At 34.6% G+C, this 24,163-nt stretch overlaps 1 protein-coding gene across 1 annotated transcript in view; it reads left to right on the top strand.

Annotated features, from left to right (window-relative positions):
* The window catches only part of TBCA (tubulin folding cofactor A), a 77,796-nt gene extending 54,582 nt beyond the window's left edge, over positions 1-23,214 (top strand). Inside the window, exons 2-4 of the mRNA XM_047088344.1 lie at positions 6,648-6,753; positions 20,734-20,820; positions 22,918-23,214. Of these exons, the coding sequence (XP_046944300.1) occupies positions 6,648-6,753; positions 20,734-20,820; positions 22,918-22,998 (274 nt within the window). The 3' untranslated portion in view covers positions 22,999-23,214. The remainder of the gene's footprint in view (positions 1-6,647; positions 6,754-20,733; positions 20,821-22,917) is intronic.
* Positions 23,215-24,163: the final 949 nt, after the last annotated feature.

Raw genomic sequence — 24,163 nt, 5'->3', positions numbered from 1 at the left:
CTTTTTTTAATTTACATCCAAGTTAGCATATACTGCAACAATGATTTCAGGACTAGATTCCTTAGTGCCCCTTACCCATTTAGCCTATCCCCCCTTCTACAACCCCTCCTGTAACCCTCAGTTTGTTCTCCATAGTTATGAGTCTCTTCTGTTTTGTCCCCCTCGCTGTTTTTATATTATTTTTGTTTTTCTTCCCTTATGTTCATCTGTTTTGTCTCTTAAAGTCCTCACATGAGTGAAGTCATATGATTTTTGTCTTTCTCTGACTAATTTCACTTAGCATAATACCTCCATTTCCATCTACGTAGTTGCAAATGGCAAGATTTCATTCTTTTTGACTGCCGAGTAATACTCCATTGTATGTATGTGTGTGTGTATGTATGTATGTATATATATACCACATTTTCTTTATGCATTCATCCATCAGTGGACATTTGGGCTCTTTCCATACTTTGGCTATTGTTGATAGTGCTGCTATAAACATGGGGGTGCATGTGTCCCTTCAAAACAGCACACCTGTATCCCGTGGATAAATGCCTAGTAATGCAATTGCTGGGTCGTAGGGTAGTTCTATTTTTAGTTCTTTGAGGAACCTCCATACTGTTCTCCAGAGTGGCTGCACCAGCTTGCATTCCCACCAACAATGCAAAAGAGATCCTTTTTCTCTTCATCTTCACCAACATCTGTTGTTGCCTGAGTTGTTAATGTTAGCCATTCTGACAGGTGTAAGGGGGTACAAAATAGGGCTTTTTAAACAAAAACTTTACTTTTTTTTTTTTTGTTTTGATATGCCAATAGCCATGCAAATATTCAGCACCTTTACTTGTCAAATGTGGTGTGGAATTAAGAGTCTCTTCCATTTTGCTGGGGTTGTTGTGCTATTTTCTGTAGACAAGCACAATGGAATAGGATGACTTGGATTACCAACCAAAATCATCTGTGGGCCTAGGCATGGAATCCATCTCTTTTATTGAAAAATCATATTTTTCTTATTTCTCAAGTTTTGTGAATCACTTTTGTTAGCTTTAGGATTGCTTTGTATATCTCTTTAAGTTGAAAATGTTAAAAGGCAGTAGTGAGATTTGTATATTCAGCTTTTTATTCATTTAACAAACATTGAGTGCTTACTATGTATAAAGGTCAAGAATTTCTCTTAATCCCATCTTCCAGGAACATAAGACCTAGCTAACAAACTGGCTTCAGTGTTGTGTGGTAAACGCTAAGATAGCTAAAGGTTGGATGGAATTAAGTAGCTGTCTTCTAAGTCAGCAACCCTTTTTTGTAAAGGAACAGACAGTATATATTTTAGGCTATGTGGGCCATACAGTTCTATCACAACTACTCATCTCTGCTGTCATTGCATGAAAGTAGTCAGTCACAGGAGATCCATAGATGAATGAGTGTGGATGGACACTGAAATTTGAATTCCATATAATTTTTACATTTTTACATGTTGCAAAATAATTTTCTAACCATTTAAAAATACGAAATTTAATATTACAAATATTTTTTAAACCTTTAAAAATCATTCATAGCCCTCAGACCATACTAAAACAAGTGGCAGGCCAAATTTGGCTCATTGGCCATAGTTTGCCAACCCTTGTTCTGAGACTTTGAATTACAGGATGTTAATTGAATTTGCCTCTTTCTGTTAGTCCATTCCATGTCAGCTACTTTCATTTAGGAGAGTTTAGTAACCTAAGTTAGGATACTATCAGTATCCTTGATATTCTGAATAATAATCATGATGCTATAAAAATAATAAAAATGGTAATAGCACTATTGCTGTTGATATCACATTGATGCATTGATGATATGTAAGTTACTCCAGCAAAGATGACAAACTAATTTGCTTATAGGGACCAGGTGTTAGACCTGAATGTTTGGGAAACAGGAAGTTGTGTGAACTGGGGCAAAGTGAAAAGCATATGTCTCATGTAAAAAAACCAGTAGCCACTACTTAGCTCCCATCCAGTAGAGGGAAAGCAGCCCCAATGTTCCCTGATGAAAAACATTCAAGAGAAATCCAGACTTATATGTAAGTTAAATTATGTCTCCTAGTTGTTAAATGTGGCAACAAATCTGTTTTTTGTTTTTTTAATTCTTTTTAACATTGTGAATCAAAAGCATCTTTAGGAGTCATTTGAGCAGACTGGCAACTAACTTGCCATCTCTGTCCCAGCAAGTTTCTTTAACTGTTTAAAAGGAGCTCCTACAGAAGTTTCTGTAGTGATACCCATTAATGATTTTATTTTGAAATCTTTGATCTCAGAGGATGTTTTTATCTCAATACTGAAAACTGTTAAAGCACTTTTAAACTATAAGTCAGTGCACATTTCTGTACTGGATGTTCACATGTTCAACTGTCACAATTCTAAGCTTGAATGTATCCAGTGAATACATACTTGTAGCGGATTTTGTGATCCTAGCAAGTTCTTTTTTCTTTTCTTTTTGTAAACAGCTTTATTGAGATATAATTTACATACCATACAAATCATCCGTGTAAAGTATACTGTTTATTTGGTTTTAGTATATTCATAGAGTTGTACAACTGTCCCCACAGTTATTTTTAGAACATTTCATCACCTGAAAAAATAAACCCCTGACCCTTTAGCAATTAAATTAGACTCCCAGTTCTTCCCTCATCCTTTCTAGTCCTAGTCAACTACTAATCTGTCTCCACAGACTTGCCTATTCCAGATATATCTTATAAATAGAATCGTATAAATACGTGGGCTTTTCTGTCTGGCTACTTTGACTTAGCATGTTTTCAAGGTTCATTCGTGTTACAGCATAAATCAGTACTCCATTTCTTTCTGTTGTTAAATATTATTCCAGTGTATGGGTATATCATATTTTATTTGTCCATTCATCATTTGATAGACTCGAGTTGTTTTCACATTTTGCCTATTATGCATAATGCTACAGTGAACATTCATGTACAAGTTTTTATGTGGACATATGTTTTCTTTTCTCTTGGGTAGACACTTAGGAATGGAATTACTGATACATATGGTAACTCTGTGTTTAACTTTTTGAGGAATGGCCAAACTTCCAAAGCAGCTGCACCAATTTGCATTCCTACCATTAGGATTTGACGGTTTCAATTTTTCCACATGCCTTGTCAGCAACACTTGTTATTATCTGACTTTTTTTTCTTCCTTTTTAATTATAATCATCTTAATGAATATGAAGTGATGTCTTACTGTGATTTTGATGTACATTTCCCTGAAGACTAATGATGTTGATCATCTTTTCATGTGTTTATTGGGCATTTGTATACTATGCAGATTCTCTTTACTGATTTTTTTAATTGGGTTATTTGTCTTTTTATTATTGAATTGTAAGAGTTCTTATATATTCTGGATACAAACTTACCCAATATATTATTTCCACATACTTTCTCCCATTCTGTTGTCTTTCTCACTTAACTAATAGTGTTCTTCAGAGCACAAAAGTTTTTGATTTTGACAAAAGCCAATTTTTTTTTCCTGTTTCTTGTGGTTTTGGTGTTATATCTAGAAAGTCACAAGGTTATCAAGGTTTACCCCTAAAAAAAAGATTTATCCCTGATGTGTTTTTCTAAAAGTTACATAATTTTAGCCTTTTAGATCTTTGATCCATTTTGAATTAATTTTTGTATATGATTGGTGTAAGGTGAGGAGTTGGGGTAGAAGTCACAGGCTTTAACCTCAAAAATCAAACCAGATAAAATATCTGAAAATAATAATAAGTAAATATGTAAATAAGTGGCAGGAGATACATGAAACAAGACTGTCAGAATATTAATTGTGAAAGCTCAGTGAAGAATACATGGGATTTGTTATGCTATTTTCTCTAGATTTTTTGTTTGAAAATATCCATAACGTTTTTCTAAATACCAATTTATTATAGTTTATTACCACTGTTAATTGTATTGGCCGATTATCTGTATCCTTAGTTGGTATTGGACTGTTACTTATTAGATGGCCCTTAGTACAAGTTTGGTTATAACTATGAAAATCTTATTTACAGTAAGAAAAACTGTAAAATCAAGACAAATTAAGCTAAAACTTTTTTAATTTCAAGTTCTCTTAATTCTTGATTTACCCAAAACTTTTATTCTACTTAGAATTTTATGAACAGTATGTTTAAATGGGTCGTATACAAATTTGTGTAGTTTACAGATATCTACAATGTACTTCTCAAAACTTGTGTTGAGGAACAGCTGTTCTGGAGAATGTTGAGTGGGGAAAAAGTCTTTTTTTTTTTCTTTTTTTTTTTTTGCCCCAAGTAAGCTTGCAGTTGAACAAAGTTAAACTGATTTCCTTACTGCAAGACTTCTTAGGACCTTTTAACATACAAATACATATCCTAAATCTGTAAAATTTGGCAAACTGTTTTTTAAGCTTATTTGACCATTCACATACCATGGAGTAGTTTGGAAAACACTGGACTACGTATTTAAGATCATGTTATTGTCATATTTAGATAATTAGTTTAAGTTATTAGTTGATTATCACTATCCTAATGATTTTCATTTCTTAAAGTTTCTCCTTATGTCCATCCTTTTCTATTGCTGTTACTTCTTTTTGTAGTTTCCTGTCATTTGTTTATTTGTCTAACTACTGAAAGTGACCAGATTTTGAAATTGCTGTTCCTCTGTGAGTATGGGTTTGTAACAATAATGGAAAATATTTTCAGTTAATTATGCCTTTTAAGTATAACAAATTATGACTTTATATTTGTACTTGTTATTTTAACTAGTACAAGTTTTTGCAAAACTTGCAAAAGAGCCATGTTTAGAGAATTAAAACTATTAAATGTATTTAGGTGTCTTTCTAATTGAATTTTGCTTTATTCCAGAAAACTTAGAAAATATTGGTAAAGGAATAGCTAGCAAACTTTAAAATTATTCAAAATTGAAAAAACTGGTGAACTTTGATCCAAATCAGGAAGATGGCACCATTACGATGGAGAAGCATAGGAGGATGATGAACATTAGCCTAAGGGTGATATTCAGTGTCAGATCTCTAAATGAGGCCAGTGAATACCACTGACTGTTGGCATTTTATATGCACTAGTGAATGAGTGAAGGACTATAATAATGGTAGCTCACTACTTACTATTGCGTTTGTATTAATATTCAGCTATAGGAATGTTTTGAAAGTCAAGTGAAGAATAAAGGTAAAAGCCCCCCCCCCCAAAAATTTAACTCTCATCTGACTTCGCCTACACCAAATCATTAGTGCTTTACTCCTCAGGTAACCACAAATAGTACTTTCCCAAGTGTCCTTTATTATTTGTTTCTTGAGTATCCTCTGTTGTTTGTTAATATTCATTGTAACATAAAATTTTGTATTTTGTATCTATTTTGTACCGTAGTTTTTTCACTTTGAAATACTTCAGAACAAGGGTATGAAGGTCATATAATACTCTACTGTAAATATTGTTATAATTTTATTATATTTTCTTTTTCTATCATGAACACGAGATCATGAAAGACAAGATGAACCTTGCTTACACCTCAAAATTCCAAATGGACCATTTTTAGTGTTTTAATATTTAATTTGTAGTTTATGTGGTGATGTAAATCCAAATTTAAAATCTGATTTAAAAGGACAAAATATTTTTTTTAGATTTCTGAACTTATATTAAGACCTATTAGAATATGAAAATTAAATATTTTGAAATACATTTACAAATTTTCATTGCAAATGATTAAACAAGAGCCATGTTCTAATAATGATTTTTAAATTCCATCCCATCAACATATATGTAGAAATAAGTAAGCAAACCAGATGGAGAAAGCTGCTTTTAATATGTATGGTCTGTGAAAGCTTTTTATTCTACTTTAGGTATTGTGTATATCAGAATATTACTGTTTTCTTGAACTACATTTTTGTTTTATATTAAAACTTTTATTAATCAGGATTACAAGAGATTGAGCTATTATGGTTTAATTGCATTTTGGTTATCTGAGAGGTAATCAGTGGAACTTTGTATTTCTCTATTCCAATTTATTGTTGAAAATCTCCTGATTTATTGATAAAGATGAATACCTTTTCTTGCTTTAGTATGTAAATATGTGTTTCCACTATTTGTCTATAAGAGAACCATGTCTAAACTATCTACCCCAGTCCCTCACACAAGGAATGTCAGGGATAAGATCAAATGCACAGTAAACGATTGTTAAATAACTTTATTGTTGTCTTACTTTGTTTTGGATTTGGAATGCAATATACTGATTTTTTCCCAGTAAGCTGAGCTTTTTCCATTATGTTGTTTCAAGTACGTGTATAAAAGTTTGGAAAACATATATTAATAATAAAGCTAGACAGAAATACTAGTAATAATAATTTTGAGTATGTTTTTACATTGTAAATACAATTATTATAGTGAAATATGTTTTTAATTAAAAATTTAAGAGTTTTATGTTTTGAAGTTTGCACCTGCTTTAGAGAGGTATAGAATATCATGGGCCTGAGGATCAGACGTATTACATCTATGGCTAAAGTATTTTTCTTTCCTTCCTCTCATCCTTCCCATCTAGTACACATACTTTGCTATTTTAAGCATGTTTTATATTTACATAGTTTCTTTGTTTCCTGTGATCTGTTTTCTAGAGAGAAAGTTAATTCTTGGAAACATTTCTGATTTATTTATAGACTGGTCAAAGAAAAAATGATGTATGAAAAGGAAGCAAAACAACAAGAAGAAAAGATTGAAAAAATGAAAGCTGAAGATGGTGAAAATTATGCCATTAAAAAGCAGGTAAAATTGAATCCTTGGGGTACCTGGGTGGCTCAGTCAATTAAGCATCAGACTCTTAGTTTCAGCTCAGGCTCAGGTCATGATCTCATAGTTTGTGGCTTCGAGTCCTTCGTTGGGCTGTGCACTTCCAGTGCAGAGCCTGCTTGGGATTCATATTCTCTCTCTCTCTCTCTCTCTCTCTCTCTCTCTCTCTCTCTCTCTCTCTCAAAAATAAATAAATAAACCTTAATACACACACACACACACACATACATATATATATATATGACCTAACATTATATTAAATATACTTGTATATTTAAATTTACAGATATTTTTGTAAATATTTTGATTTGAAGACCACCAAAATAAATATATATGTTACCCTTTTTAGTGGCTTCTCCTGATTTTCCTCATAACAAATTTCAGTTTCCTTAGTACTGCATACAAGGTTCTTCTTGATTTGAGTGCCTGCCTATCCACCCTTATCTCTTGCCATTCCCTCCCTGGACCTTTTCATTTCCTGATCATGCTCTTTTCCTTTGCCGCAGACATACTGCATATGTGTGAGATGTTCTTCCCACTTCTCCTACATACCTTCTCCTTATAAATTCGTGTTTATCCTTTAAACATCCCCTACACTCTACCTAAAGATGGAGATAGGTGCTCCTCCTCTCTTGTCCCATAACAGCTTATTTATTCTCATCATAGCATTTTTTTTCAAATTTTTATTTAAATTCAAGTTAGTTAACATACTCAGTAATGATGATTTCAGGAGTAGAATTTAGTGATTCATCACTTACATAAAACACCCAGTGCTCATCCCAACAAGTGCCCTCCTTAATGCCCATCACCCATTTAGCCCTTCCCGCCACCCACCTCCCTCCATCACACCTCAGTTTGATCTCTATTCTTAAGAGTCTCTTGTGGTTTGTTTCCCACTTTCTTTTTCCCCCTTCCCATCTGTCCATCTGTTTTGTTTGTTAAATTCCACATGTGAGTGAAATCATGTGGTATTTATCTTTCTCTGACTGATTTCACTTACCATGAAACACTCAAGCTCCATCCACATCATTGCAAATCCATCATAGCATCATAGCATAGCTGACACTTGTTTCGTAATTCCTTGAGAAAATAGAAGCTATTGGGGACTTTCTCTTTTTCCCATGACAAAATCTTTCAACCTATCTGCATCTGTACCTGTACTACCTTCCTTCCTATTAGAATGGATTATATTCCCTAACCCTTGTTAGAACCATCAGTGATACTGTTTTCATGTCTTTGTCCTCATCTTACATCACCTCAACAGCATTTGACACAGATAAGCACTCTCCTTGAAGCGTTCTTTTATATTAGCATCTTTAATAGGATAGTCTCCTGTTTTCCTCCTGTTTCACTATCCTTATTCTTCAGTCTCCTTTGCTGAAACCCTCCTCCTCCCCCTGTGCTGTCTTCCCCCATCCTGCACTCCCCTGTGTGTGTGCGTGTGTGTGTATTTTAACCTTTAAGAGTTCTGTCTACAATCTCTGGGTAAGCTCATACCATTCTATAACTTTTAAGTATCGTTTTTATGTCTACTCATTTATTTACTCAACAGATATTTATTGAATCCCCTGCTGCTTGCCAAATACTGTTCCAGGCATTCTTTTAGGTATGGCCTTTAAAAGAGCAGCAAAACAAACAAAAAACCAGAGTTCCTGCTTACTTGGGAGGGACTAGTGCCAGTATCTCCCAATTTATATCTCTAGCCTTGACCATTCCAGAGATACATATATTCAACTAATCACCTACTTGATATTCTCTTTGGTGTCCAAAATAAAAGTCTGGGGCACCTGGGTGGCTGAGTTGGTTGAGCATGCAGCTCTTGATTTTGTCTCAGGCCATGATCCCAGGGTCATGGAAGCAAGCCTCATGTTGGGCTCTGCACTGAGTGTGGAGCCTGCTATAGTCTCAGTCTCTCTCTCTCTCTCTCTCTCTCTCCCCTCCCTCTCTCCCTCCCCCCCCCCACCCTTCTCCCCTGCTCACTTGCTCTCTCTCTAAAATAAAATAAAATAAAATAAAATACAATACAATACAATACAATACAATACAATACAATACAATACAATACAATAAAATAAAATCTTGGTCTTCGCTTAAACTAACCCACCTTCCCCAAACAAAAAGCCGTTCCTTCTCTTGTTATCCCCTTTCAGTAAATGATACCTCCAGTCATCCCAATACCTAAAGCCAAAAATTTAGTGGGTCTCTTCCTGGTGCTTTCTCTCTCTCTAATAATCACAGCTAATATAAGCAAGTCCTGTTTCCTATTCCATTTCTTTGCCTTCTGCCACCACCCCTAATCGTGTTCACTATCATCTTTTGCGCACGCTATTGCAAAAGCCTCCTAGTTGGCATACATCTTTGTCTCTTGACACCTCCATTCCCTCCCACCACAGCCGCCAGATTGATCTCTTTAAAATAGTACATCAGGGGCGCCTGAGTGGCTCAGTCAGTTAAGCATTCGACTCTTGGTATCAGCTCAGGCTGTGAAATCAAGAACCATGTTGGGCTCTGCACTGAGTGTAGAGCCTACTTGGGATTCTTTTTCTGCCCCTCCCCAGCTTGCATTCTTTCTCTTAAAATAAATAAACTTCAAAATGGTACATCAGATCTTTTTCTCCTTTACTTAAAATCCATTGTGCAGTGCACATAGAATAAAATCCAGATGACACTAAGAAAAAGGAGAGTACAGGGGCGCCTGGATGGCTCAGTTGGTTAAACATCGGACTCTTGATTTTGGCTCAGGTCATGATCTTGCAGTTTGTAAGTTCCAGTCCTGTATTGGCCTCTTTGCTAACAGGGCAGAGCCCACTTGGCATTCTTTCTCTCCTCGCCGCCGCCCCCCCCCCCACCTCTCTCTGTCTCTGCCCCTACCCTGCTCTCTCTCTCTCAAAATAAATAAATTTTAAAAGAAAGAATATAAACAAGCTTATGCAGATTGTATCTTAAGACTTCTTTTTAAAATTAGAACACAGTGCAATCACAGTGGCTTTTATCATATAAATTATGTTACAAATTATAATAGCGAACACTCAACCCAGACTTAATTCAGCAGTGTTAAATCACTTAAAATGGATTTTTCTGCAGGCAGTTGCTATCTGTGGTGCAGAAGGAACACGGTGTCATTTAAAACATCCAGGAAGAAAACCTTTTTAATTTTTGAGCTTCTGGGAGAGCCTGCCTTCCTCTGTGTGTGGTAAAGCAGAGGACATTTTTGTATAAGATACTCATAAATTAAGGGAGGATTTGTAAACAGATTTATAGATGTAATATGTCCCCCAATATACTGACCTTTAGGATATAACTGCTCTTCATAAGGATTTATATGTGGAATATAACTTTTTGATTCTTAAAATTATGATGGTTAAATGCTTTTGAAGTATGTACTTCTGTAAATATTTGTATCACTCTTGTACCTCTCTCACTTTAATGCCCTGTGTCGTTTTCCAACATCTAATAAGAAATAGTATGATGTAGTATATACCTTCATTTCATTCACGTCCTTCTTCTCTTGAAATAAGGCTTATTTTTCCAGTTGTGTAGGTATTGACCTCACTTAGTTTTTTCTTTGCCCTATTCTTTTTTTTTTTTTTTTTTTTTCAACGTTTATTTATTTTTTTTGGGACAGAGAGAGACAGAGCATGAATGGGGGAGGGGCAGAGAGAGAGACACAGAATCGGAAACAGGCTCCAGGCTCTGAGCCATCAGCCCAGAGCCTGACGCGGGGCTCGAACTCACGGACCGCAAGATCATGACCTGGCTGAAGTCGGACGCTTAACCGACTGCGCCACCCAGGCGCCCCTGCCCTATTCTTTTAATCACCAGTAACATATTAAAACATAGCTGTATAACTAGGATAGGAGTTGTAAGTTACTGAAGTGAAGAATAAATATGTTGTCTTTCTAAATAAAATTCTACAAATGTCACAGATTATCACAGAATTTGTTTTACTATGTATATATTGATCATCTTTCATTAAAGTTACTGCTTTATAGGTAAGGATTAACTCTTCATTGAATCCTGGGTTCTAATTGTTATTTAAAAGTATTAGCCTCTTACTACATTATCATTGACTACATAAAAAGGGGAAGTTATAAAAAGGGGAAATTTTTTGTTTAAAAATCCTATCTACATTCAGCCATGTCAAAATTCTCTACTTTGTCACAGCAGTCATGGTTTATAACATGATTTCTTAGGTTCCTAGTCCACTTCACACTTACATTCAAAAATACCATCCCATATCTAATTACAGAACAGTAAGTCTTTCTGTTTACTTCGATTATCAACCTGCAGTGTATACAGTTGTCAACTGCAATTTTATTTGTTTGATGAAACCTTGTCTTTAACTCAAGCTACATGCTTTTCTCAATTTCCTTTCCCTAGTTTAGCTATACGGTGGTCAGAGATTCATGGTTTTTTTATATGCAGTGGGAGTTGCATTGCCCGAAGCACTGCTTTATTCCTGTTTGCCTACGACTTTAATGTCGGTAATAGTTTCTTTACATCTGCTGTGCCCCTCGTAGAAAATATCAAGGAAGCCAAGTGCTGTGTTTTGTGGGTTCTCTCCTCGTCTCACTGTAGTTCTGAGCTAAATACTCTCCTTAGCCACTTCTCACTACTTTGGCTCTTTTGTCATTTGGATCCATTTTGCTCTGGCTATCCTGGATCTTCTGAACCGGAACTATCTTAATAACACACATTTATAATGTCAGTCCCTACCAAACTTCTTACCTGTAATTGGTTGTCCAAATTGGACTTTCCTGGACTAGGCCTAATTTTGGTTTTTGTAAAATAAGTAACTAGGCAGAAGACGGATGCTAAGAGGCCAAAATACCAGTCAGTCAAAGAATTCATCTTTTCTGGCTGAACGGTGTAACACAACCTTCAGATATTGCCCAAATTGATTTTGGTCCTCTGCTCACCATATCCCTCTTGTTCTCTACTCACCTCATCTAAATTAGGGATGGATGCAGAAGATTTTGCCCTCAAATAGTGAAGGTATTCTGGTCTTTTGTTTTTTTAAGCCTATCTTGGAGCAGAAATGATTAGCAGTGGTAATCAAATGTGTATCCCTGTTATTTCACCTGAGGCATGACTCCTCTTATTTTCCAGAAGCAATATTAAAAAAACCAAACTGGTACAATTTTTCCAACAAGGATTTATAGTTATTACATATAGTTGCAGAGTTGTAAATGTGTCTTTTTGAGAAAGATGCACACACATTGTTTTGTGATTTACTTGAAACATGAGTTAAACATTCATAATTGGATATTTCTTTTTCCTAAAATGAAGGAGAATTTTTTTCTTCAAATATGTGGAAAATAATAGGAAGCTTCAGTCGAAAAGAGGAATTTGATGAAGTGTCTTTCACAAGATTGATTCTGCAAGAAACACCATATTACTTTTATCAATAACAAAAATATTTAAAATAGCTTCCACTGATGCAAGAAAATTTTAGTGCCTCTTGTTACCTATACTCAGGTTTATAAATGATACTCTGTACACTTGTTTTGTGTTTTGTTATAGATTCACAGGAAGTTGCAATAAATGTTCAGGGAAGTCACATATACCCTTCACTGTTGCTGCTGCATTGTTAGTAATGGTATCTTGTATAATTATAATATCCAGACCATGAAACGCACCACAGACCTTATTTATGTTTCACCTGTTACACATGTACTCATTTGTGTGTGTGTGTTTGTATATAGTCCGATACAATTCTGTCACATGTGGTATGTATAACTACAACCACAATCAAGGTGGAAAACTATTCCATCACAAGACTGTCTGTGCTACTTCTTTGTAGTCCCTGTCCTCCACCCCTAAGTCCTAAGTAATTAATACTGTTTAAAGGATCATACAGTATGTAATCTTTTGAAATTGGCTTTTTCCTTGAGGAAAATAATTCCTTGAGGTCCACTAAAATCATAGAGTCTATCAACTTTGTTTCTTATTATTGCTGAGCAGTATTCCAGGTATTCCATGGTATCATAGGTGTAACCACTGAAGGACATTTAGACTGTTTCCAGCTCTGGGCTGCTATGAAAAAGGCTGCTATGAACATTTGTAGACAGTTTTTGCAGGAACATAAATTTTCATTTTTCTGGGATAAATACCCAAGAAATTGCTGTGTTGTATTAGTACATTTTTTTTTTCAACGTTTATTTATTTTTGGGACAGAGAGAGACAGAGCATGAACGGGGGAGGGGCAGAGAGAGAGGGAGACACAGAATCGGAAACAGGCTCCAGGCTCTGAGCCATCAGTCCAGAGCCTGACGCGGGGCTCGAACTCACGGACCGCGAGATCGTGACCTGGCTGAAGTCGGACGCTTAACCGACTGCGCCACCCAGGCGCCCCAAGTACATTTTTTTTTTTAAAGAAAACTGCCAAACTCTTTTCCAAAGTGGCTGTACTATATTACATTCCCACCAGGGATGTGTGAATGATTTGATTTTTCCACATCCTCACCAGCATTTGGTGTTATCACTTTTTTATTTTAGCATATAGCTGTCACCTACATGATAGATGTGTAATGATATCTAATTGTGCTTTTAGTTTTGATTTACTAACAACTATAATGTTGAGTATCTTTTGCTTCTTTGTGTGTGTATATTCTCTTTAGTGAAATGTCTGTTCTTCTCACTTTTTAATTAGACACTTTTTCTACTTTTAAGTTTTGAGAGTTCTTTGTATATTCTAGGTAAATGCCCTTTGTTAGATATGTGGCTTGGAAATATTTTCTTAGTCTGTAATTTGTCTTTTTAGCCTGTTAACAAGGTCTTTCACTGAGCAACAGTTTTTAATTTTGAGAACATCTAATTTATGGCTAATGTTTTCTTTTGTGAATTATATTTTGGGTCTCAAGTCTAAGGCCTCTTTGTTTAGTCCTAAGTCCCAAAGATTTTCTATTTTTTGTCTAAAAGTTTTGTGGTTTTATGTCTATCCTTTAAGGTGTGATCAGTTTTGGGGCGCCTGGGTGGCTCAGTCGGTTAAGCGTCTGACTTCAGCTCAGGTCATGATCTCACGGTTTGTGGGTTCGAGCCTCGTGTCAGGCTCTGTGCTGACAGCTCAGAGCCTGGAGCCTGTTTCGGATTCTGTGTCTCCCTCTCTTTCTGACCCTCCCCCGTTCATGCTCTGTCTCTCTCTGTCTCAAAAATAAACATTTAAAAATTTTTTTTAAAAATAAAAAAATGTTTGATCAGTTTTGAGTTAATTTTTATATAAGGTGTGAGGTTTAGTTTGAGGTTCATCTTTTTGCCTATAGGTGCCCGGTTGCTCCAGCAGTATTTGTTGAATACGTTATCCTTCCCTCATTGAATTGCTTTTGTACCTTTGTCAAAAAGCCACTGGACATATTTGTGTGGGTCTATTTTGGGATTCTCTTTTGATCCATTAACCTGTGGTTTATCCATTAACCTATTCGTTTACAAATACCACCCTGTCTTGGTTACTGTAGCTATAGAGTAAGCTTCAATTGTGGAAAAGTGAATCCCCTCACTTTCTCCTCCTCCTCCTCCTCCTTCTTTTTTTTTTTTTTTTTTTTTTTGGTTTGTTTTAGCTTTTCTACTTCCTGTGCCTTTCCATAAAAATTGTAAATTTGTCTAGGTCTATAGAACACCTTGCTAAGTTTTGATAGGAATTGCATTAAACCTGTATAACAGTTTGGAGAGAATTGACATCCTTACTATGTCAGGTCTTCCAGTCAGTGAACATGAGAAGTCTTAACAGTTTATTTAGGTCCTACTTCTTTCATCAGCATTTCATAATTTTCAGTATATAGATCCTGGAAGTTTTGTTAGATTTCTACCTGAGTATTTCATTTTCTTTGAAAATATAAATGGTATTGTTTTTAGTTTTGGTTTCCACATATAGTATTTTGTTATCCAATATGGAAGTACATTCAGTTTTTTGTGTGTTGATCTTGTAACCTGCGACATTACTGAGCTATCTAGTTTCTAAGATTTTTTTGTGTATTCCTTCTGGCTTTCTACAGACACAATCATGTCATTTGTAAGTAGAGACACTTTTATTTCTTTTCAATCTGTATATCTTACTTCCTTTTCTCACCTGATTGCTCTGGCTAAGACTTACAGTATTGTGTTGAATGAGAGTGGTCAGAGTGGACATCTCCATTTGTTTCTAATCTTAGGGAGATAGCATTCAGTCTTTTGCCGTAAGTGTAATGTTAGCTGTACGTTTTTTGTAAATCATGTTTTTCAAGTTGAGGAAGTTCTGTATTCCTACTTTGCTGAGCATTTTTATCATGAATGGGTGTTGGGTTTTGTCAAAGGCTTTTTCTGTATCATGTGATAAAACCATATGAGTTTTCTTCTTTGGCCTATTGATATTGTGGATTACATGGATTGATTTTTAAATGTTGAACCAGCCTTGTATACCTGCTTATTCACTTGATTGTGGTGTATAATTGTTTTCATATATTGGTGGATTCTGTTTGCTAATGCTTTGTTAAGGATTTTTGTATCGAAGTTTATGGTCTGCAGTTTGCTTTTTTTATACTGCTTTTGTCTGTTTCTGGTATCAAGTTAATTCTCATCTCGTAAAATTGGCTGGAAAATATTCCCTCTTCTCTTTTCTTAAAGTATTTGTGTAAAGTTAGTGTTAATTCTTCTTTAAATATTTGATAAAATCGCTCAGTGGAACTATCTAGGTTTGAAGAGTTCTGTTTCTTTTTTATTAAAATTCAATTCCTGGGATGCCTGGGTGGCTCAGTCAGTTAAGCGTCTGAGTTCGGCTCAGGTCATGATCTCACAGTTTGTGAGTTTGGGCCCCGCGTCGGGCTCTGTGCTGACAGCTCGGAGCCTGGAGCCTGCTTTGGATTGTGTGTCTCCTTCTCTTTCTGCCCCTCCCCCACTTGTGCTCTGTCTCTATCAAAAATAAATAAATGTAAAAAAAAAAATTAAAATTCAATTCCTTTCATGATTGTAGAAATATTCAGGTTATCATTTCAGTTTTGGTGGTCTGTAGTTTTCAAGGGATTGGTTCATTTCTCCTAAGTTGTTGAATTCATGATCATTATGAACAGGATTATAAAATTGTGAAATTTTTTTCCTTTAATGGTTGCAAGATATGTAGAGATATGATCTGTTTTGTTACTGATATTAGTGATTTGTGTCTTCTCACTTTATGTTTGTCAGTTTTACTGGAGATTTACCAGTTTTTTAAAAACTCAGCTGTTTGTTTCCTAGATTGTCTCTGTTGGTTTTTTTTTTATTTCTAATTTCTTTGATTTCTGATCTTATTTTTATTATTTCCCTCTTCTTGTTTGGGGTTTATTTTGTGCTTCTTTTTGTAGGTTCCTGAAGTAAGAACTTAGATTTTTAAATTGAGATCTTTCCTTTTTCCTAACATAAGGATTTACTGCTATAAATTTCCCTCTTGGCATTGCTATAACTTAATCCTACAACATTTGATAGGTTATATTTTCATTATCATTTATATGTGTATTTCTCTGTTTCTTTTGAGACTTCCTTATTGACTCTTTGGTTATTTACAAGTATGTTGTTTAATTTCTAAGTGGTTTAAAGATTTCCCTGCTTATGTTTATTATTGGTTTTTAATTTTATTTCATTATAGTCATACATGCACTATGTGTTATTTCAGTTCTTTTAATTTAAATTTGTTGAGATTTTTGTTTGTTTTGTTGTTGTTTGACCCCGGTTATGGTATACTATGATGAATGTTTCATGGGTGCTTGAAAAGTATTTGTATTTTTCTTTCTTAGATAGAGTGTTCTATAAATGTCAGTTAGATCTTGTTCGTTGATGGTGTTGGTTTTTTTTTTTATAGATCTTTGCTGATTTTTTTGTTTTAGTACTTCTACCAATTGCTAAGAGTGAGGTATTAAAATCCCTGGGTATATGTGTGGATTTGTCTCTCTCCTTTTAGCTTTATCAGTTTTTGTGTTATGTATTTTGAAGCTCTGTTGTTAGTACATACACATTTAGGTATTTTTTTTCTTGTTGATCATTTTATTATTATGTAACATCCCTCTTTGTCTCTAATATTTATTTTTTTGCTCTGAAGCAGTATTAATATCGTCACTCCTGCTTTTTCTGTCTTTTTAATGTTTGCCTGATAACATTCTTTTCCATCCTTTTATTTTGAAACTCTCTGTTTGATTTTGTTTGAAGTGAGTTTCTTGTGGGCAGTATATAGTTGAGTTGGCCCAGTCTCTGAATCTCTGTCTTTGAGCTGGTGGATTTAGACCATTTTTTTTTTTTTTTTTTTTGCAGAGAGCAGAAGGTTGTATTTATTTTTGGGGCAGAGAGAGACAGAGCATGAATGGGGGAGGGGCAGAGAGAGAGGGAGACACAGAATCGGAAACAGGCTCCAGGCTCTGAGCCATCAGCCCAGAGCCTGACGCGGGGCTCGAACTCACGGACCGCGAGATCGTGACCTGGCTGAAGTCGGACGCTTAACCGACTGCGCCACCCAGGCGCCCCGACCATTTATTTTTAAAGTAATCACTGACACCTTAGCAATTAAGGCCCAGATTATTATTATTTTTTATGTTTATTTATTTATTTTGAGAGAGAGAGTACAAGCGGGGTAAGGGCAGAGAGAGAGGGAGAGAGAGAAAATGCCAAGCAGGCTCCACACTGTCAGCACAAAGCCTGACTTGAGAATGAACTCACGAATCATGAGATCATGACTTGAGCCAAAATCAAGAGTTGGACACTTAACTGAGCCACCAAGGCACCCCAGGCCCAGATTATTTTTTATTCATGGAATTCATTGCATATCCTTAGTCATTTCTCAGTAACCACAAAACACAAGTCAAAATCCTTCCTTCCTCCTTCCTCCCTCCTTCCTCCCTCCCTCCCTTCCTTCCTCCACTTCTTACAGCATGACAACTGGGTCCTGAGAGAAGGATTTCCTAAAAATAAGCTTTTCAGGAAGCCCATGTGGAAGCTGGTCTTAGGTTCCAGAAGGCCATTGCTGCCATATTCCTTTGGTCACAGGCCCAGCCCAAAAGTAGTGTGGGAGGCGACTGCACAAGAGCAGGATCATTGGAGGCCATCTTTATGTCTTTCTCCCCTGTCTATATTGAGGTATAGTGGACAGTTTAAAATTGTATATATTTAAGGTGTGCAGTTTGATGATTTGATAAATTTATACATTGTAAAATATCCACCATAACCAAGGTCCTTAACATATGCATGACCTTACATAGTTACACTTTTCTCTTTCTGTCTCTTTTAAAAGTCAGATGGATTTCTTAACATGTTTATTAGCACGTTACCATTTTACCTCCAGGTAAAAGGAGACTTAACCATTGTTACAGTCATCTCTGAACTACCCTAAAGCCCAGTTTGGCAAACTAATGTAGTTACCATTGGTTCCAGAGACAGCCAGTATACCAAAATTAGAGTGCCTGTAGATTATTTTAGGTATAGCCAGCCCTGGGTGAATGGATCATTAAAGAAGCTAGAAATCTTATGTCAATTGAGCAATAGCAAAAGAACTTGACATTGGCCAGATTCTTTCATGGAACTCTTCTTTCTGAAAAAATGAAAATCTGCCAATTATGGCTTTTCCTTTCCCTCTCCAACTTATCTACATTTGATTATAAAGGAAATTGATTCAACTTTAGTTTAGTAATATATTCATTATTATAATCTGAGAGTTGCTAAGCCTCCCCAGACTTCCATTTTACCTGACTAACTTCCATTATGATACCCCAAAATCACAACTTGTTTTAAAAACAGTAAGACATAAGTACAACCACATCCTGTTGTGTTCCCTAAGACTCCTTACCTATCTCCCCTTCCTCCCAATTTGTGCCAAGATCCTGACTTAGCCTCAGTCTTGTCCTAGTCAGCATTAGAAAAAACTGAGAGTTTATTCAGATATTGTAAACAGAGGTACCATTCATTTGAGTGACCCCTTCCTAAGGGAACATTTTGAAAGATAATACTCATTTAGTTTAGTTCAGGTATTTTGAGGGGTGTCTTTACTATATAATCACACCTTATATATGGTCTTTTAAAATTATTCCTGACAGTTGTAATTCATTGTTACAAGGTAAAGTACATGATTTATGGCCTTGATAAAGATGTGGTTTATGGATTCCACATCATAGTCATCAGTGTACTGTATGCCTTTGGCTCCCAGTGGCATGGTCTTCTTGAAGCTGTGTCAAGTGTTTATTTTCATGTTCGTGCTCCTCTACTGGAATGGAGGACAGACCTTCTCTTTTCATTTTTATATCCCTCGTCCCTGGCATCCTATAGACCTACATTAAGCTTATTTAAATGAATTGGGGCTGGTATATGGGAGAGTCTGATCTTTGGCTCTAGTTACATCAGAGTTCTGTTTTGATAGATTAATTGAGGATTCTTGCTCTGTAATAATGCATAGAATAATAATAGAATTTTTTGAGGGCCGCATTGCTTGAAGCTTATTTCATTGACAATACTATACTAAAGTTTTCAAAAAAATTTTTTACAAGTAAAAACATTTCTACTTACTGTGTTTTTGACCTTACTGTTTATATTCATTTCATCTTAATTAAAGCTATTCTCAAAGCAGGTCCATAAGGAAGAAATACGAATCATGTATCCAATGAAATGTGCCTGTCACTGATTTTTCACATGTATTCAAATTAACCAGATACATAAGATAATTTAAAGGCAGTGATTACATTTCAGGGTATAGTATGATGAGCAGTGAAGTAAAGTCATGATCCTTTGTCTGAAGTTTTCAGCAGTGTCTTGTTAGCAAAAGAATTACAAGTTCAACAGTAGGTTTTCACCTGAAAAAATAGATGTGGACAGAGAGCATCCTTGTGTATTATGATTCTGATTTTTGTTTATAGTGTGAGAGCTATAACAGAACCATTGGGGAAAAGGAAGAAGATACTGGGAGTTATTTAAGTTTGTATTAAAATATAATGTCTTTCCTTTTTATTTTAGATGAGCTAGGTAAGAAAGCTTATTAGGAAAAGTTCAGGATTTGTACCCATTTAACCAAAGGTATTTGTCCAAACACTACTTTTTGGAAATAAATGTTTAAATGATCTGTTTCTTTCTGAGAATAGTTTAAGGAGATAAAGCTTCCTACCACCTTAGGAAACAGACCTATTTGAGGGCCAACATCTGACACTACTTTATTTACCTTCCTGTTGATTGGTTTCTCAGTGAATGATTTGATTTTTTTCTTTTATGATTCAATATTTTACAGTCCAGCTTTGAATGCTATATTTTAAGTCCAGAAATATCCACGAGAATAAATATTCTTGTGTTTAATTCTGTTGTGTCTGTCTTCAAGAGGAATAGGCAGAAGTTCAGATTCAGAGGGGTGCCAGGTTGGTAATTTGGCTCAAACTGCATGGGGAGAATAATCTCTCTCCTAAAATGAAGCACAAGGATAAGTAATAACTTTTTATGCATGATAAGCATCAAAAATATGAACCTGCTGGTCTTTGCTTTTCATTTTTCTTTACCTCTGTCTTTCAGTGAGAACCTCCTGCAGTGTGCACACGATGTGATCAATAACTCAATAACTTTTTTCATGCAGTAATTATCTCCATGTGATATTATCTGAACAGTGTTTTTCTTTATTACTCGGAAGATGCAGGAGATATTTATATAACCAGCTGATCCCATTTTGGATAAAGGTGCTTTGTGACAGCAGGAAAAATAGTTTATTTTAAATGGCCTTTTTAAATAAATGCTCTATGAAAAGCTTTTCCAGCTAATTTTCACTTAGTATGAGAAGGTGATTACCAAATGATCAAAAACTTGTACTCTGAATATTTTACAGTATGATAGTCATTCTTTCTGACTTCTTATAATCACAATTTAAAGTATCGAACTGTTTAACATACCTGTAATTTTTTCCTGATTCCCCTCAATCATTTTAGGTACTTACAGAGGCATAAACTAAACACATAAGTTCTGCCATCTCTGCGTGTCTCACAGAGATTTTCATTATAGGCAGAGATCCTTCAAGAGTCCCGGATGATGATCCCAGATTGCCAGCGCAGGTTGGAAGCTGCATATAGTGATCTTCTGCAGTTATTAGTAAGTAAAAAATTCTCTGTATTCTGTTTAAAAATTCTTTCAGTCCAATGCATGGAAGGCCAAATCTTAGTATTCAACACTGTCAACTAGTTAGGGACTGTTTTGTTCACTTGTCCTGTATACCAGTATATTTTAAAACAGTTGATAGAGATCAAATTGTGTTTTAAATTATGCCTCCAGTGGAAGTACTATATCTAACATGTTTATTCTGTTTAAACTTAGTTAATTAAATATATTTGAGTTACCATGGTAGATATTCATGGCACTAACATTGTCCAGCAATATCTTGAATTATTTAGTTTTCATACATAAAGGTCTTTTTTGGCACATTTTTAGTGATAAGTAGACTATTTAAAATTTTGAAAGATCCAAATGTTTCAAATGAATTTTTAAAAAGATCTAGAATTCTTTTAGAGTCAAACCTAAATCCATTTGAGAGGGAAACAAAGCCTTGTAATATAGGCAGTCCTTGGATAACACTGTTATCGTACTTGATAGTGTAAATGCTTTGTGGTACAGTGGCAGAATCATTTTATAAAGGATTCTAAGAATAAGTAAAAGTCCTCTTATTTCTTTCTTAATAAAGATAACTGAATAATACTGTATTCAAGACAATTGTTATTGCTGTTTGATGATAATTTGATGAATTCTAACATTTCCTTTACTAATCTCATTTTACGTTTCTATTTCTTGAGCTAATATCACCTAGCTACATAGCTTTCTCCTGATTTATAATTGTCCCTTACATAACAAAAGTATGGTGAGAGATGATCATATGTATTCTTTGAAAAAGAATGACATTTGTTTTCCTACCCAAATAGTATTAGGACTAAATCTGCAAGAAAAAACAAAAAGAGAGGTGTTTACATTTTACTTTAATTTTGACACAGAACTCCATATTTATCTATAGGAACTTTTTAAAGGCAGGGTAATTCTCCTTAACAGACAAAAGTAAAGCTGTGGTTTTAAAATAAAAGATAGATGAAAGCAGAAAATAATTACTATATTAAAATACTCCTTGAGACAGAAGCACCATTTGTATTTTCTGACAATTTAAATGTTTTTTTTCCTCTCATGAATATAGCAGCTAAAAAAGTAATACAAATTGCTTGAAAAAATTACACTGTCTTTGGATGATATATTTGTGTATATGGATGTATCCAACAATATTTCTACCCTCAAAGAGCTTATATTTACCAACAGAGAATAAAGACATGTTTAGGTGTCATGTAGAGGTTTAAGAAATTCTTACCTGCCGTCTGAGTTAAGCAAATTCTTACTCCTTTTGCTTTAAATTTTCATATTAAATAAACACACATACGTCTTCCCTCTGCTCTATAACTATTTGTACAGCTCCCAACTTATATTGACCTGACATGAATAACTAACCATAGCTTTACTTAATTTAAGTACAAATCAAACATGCAAAATGACTTAAATGATATTATTTCACTTATCTCTTAGCATAATAATATTAGCAAGAGCTTTATGTATAAAGTATCAAGAAAAGATTCACTCAGTCAAAAAATAAAAGATGTTAGTACTTTGTTTCCTTGTAGTACAACATATAATACTCATTAATAAGCGGACAGTTCAGTTTTCTAATTTGAAGATGATACTTAATTCTGGTGTGACACCACTAGCCTTCTTGGTCGTTGTGAGTGGTTGGAAGATTAATTTGGTCTGAATGTTTTTATATATGTAACATTTTAGTAAACCATTTTTTTTATTTTTAGTCCACTCATAATCCTTTTGTATAGTGACATGTTGACAAAATGAGAATAAAATTTTGTGTTAATTTTTTTGAGGTTTTTATTTAATTCTTTAATGCCAGTAGCTGTAGATGACCATGTTTTTCACTTACTCTGTGAGAATGCTATGTAGTGAAACAAAACAAAACCTATTTTTCTTCTCTTAACTATAAAGGAAGAAAGAACATGGGAAATCTTTGAAATTAAACAATATTTAGATGGGGATTGGAATCATTTTTGTGTTAATTTTTGAGATTTTTATATTGTTGGTTTATAATATTTGAGGAAATCACAAAGGACTAAAGCTGAGAAGGAGAAATCTAATTATTATTATATTTCATTTCAGGAGAGTGAAAAAGACTTGGAAGAAGCTGAGGAATATAAGGAAGCACGCTTAGTATTGGATTCAGTGAAGTTAGAAGCCTGAAGTTTTTCTGTACAGGGTGTTTGTTTTTTTTGTTTTGTTTTTTTTTTTTTTTCATTAAATCTTGGGATCCATTCCACAATTCATTATTTTTGACCACTGCTGTATGTTCAAGTAGTAGGAGAATGTGATTCTTTTTATGCAGTTGCATATATTTTTCTTTGCCTAATTTAATGTGTCAAATAAATGAATTCGTCTAATAAAATTGTTTATATCATACTTTACACCATATTTTTAATTAACCTTTTATCATTAAATCATAGACATTTTTAACAGAGAATTAAAATCTGTCAGGTTCTCTTTGAAGTCTAAGTATTTTGCTTCATAGATACGGATTCAGTTAAAAATAAGATACCTTTTTTTTTTTAGTTAAAAATCCAAATTTTGAGCAGTTTATTCTAAATAGGGTACAATTCCTTCAAAAGAAAGAAGCTCTCTGTGGATAAGGCCTCACATATTTATCCTTTCATAGTCAAAGTCTACCATTTCCATTACTGTTAACCAATGGAAACATTTAAGTCTTTTCCCAGAAAGATAGATTTATACAAAAAACACCAGTGATTTAGGTCTTCAAATAAAATTCTTACGAACAAAGAATTGAATTGTATTTTCAAGGAATAATAGCTATTGTCAGTGGTGTACTGGGAAATGTTTAACAGATCTTCAAAATGGAAAGGGAACCTCTGACTTTGGTGGTATAAATACTCCCACTGTGATTAATTTCAAGTTACTAACCTGACATCACTGAGCACAAAGTTGGGAAGATATGAGCCAGCTCCAGCATACACTGGCCATAGCCAAACCTGGATTATCTTGATTGGCTAGAAAAGCGTATCATTTTATCACAAAGTATTTTTTCCAGTACAGTTGTAAACCAATGAATTCCTTAATCATTTCAGTTTATTTTCTAAAAATATATGACAGCTTACTTAACCTATTTCTTGAAAATGTGTATGAGCTTTATATCACCAGTCTAGCATGAACAATGATCTAAAGAACTAAAATAGTAATAATAGCATTTAAACTTTAAAACTCGTAACTGAAAAAATAACAGAAGCTGAATTTTTGCTGCTATAAGATACATACTTGTAGGATGGTTGATCTGATTTTGGAAGTCACTAATCACTAGAAACCATAACGTTTATTGAACCTATCAAAAAGAGAAGAG

This window comes from Lynx rufus, unplaced genomic scaffold (genome assembly GCF_022079265.1).
Source record: "Lynx rufus isolate CCGP_SWC_20201006 ecotype Redwood Valley unplaced genomic scaffold, mLynRuf1.p SCAF_1, whole genome shotgun sequence".
NCBI lineage: Eukaryota > Metazoa > Chordata > Mammalia > Carnivora > Felidae > Lynx > Lynx rufus.
This window is presented reverse-complemented; position numbering and strand designations above follow the sequence as displayed.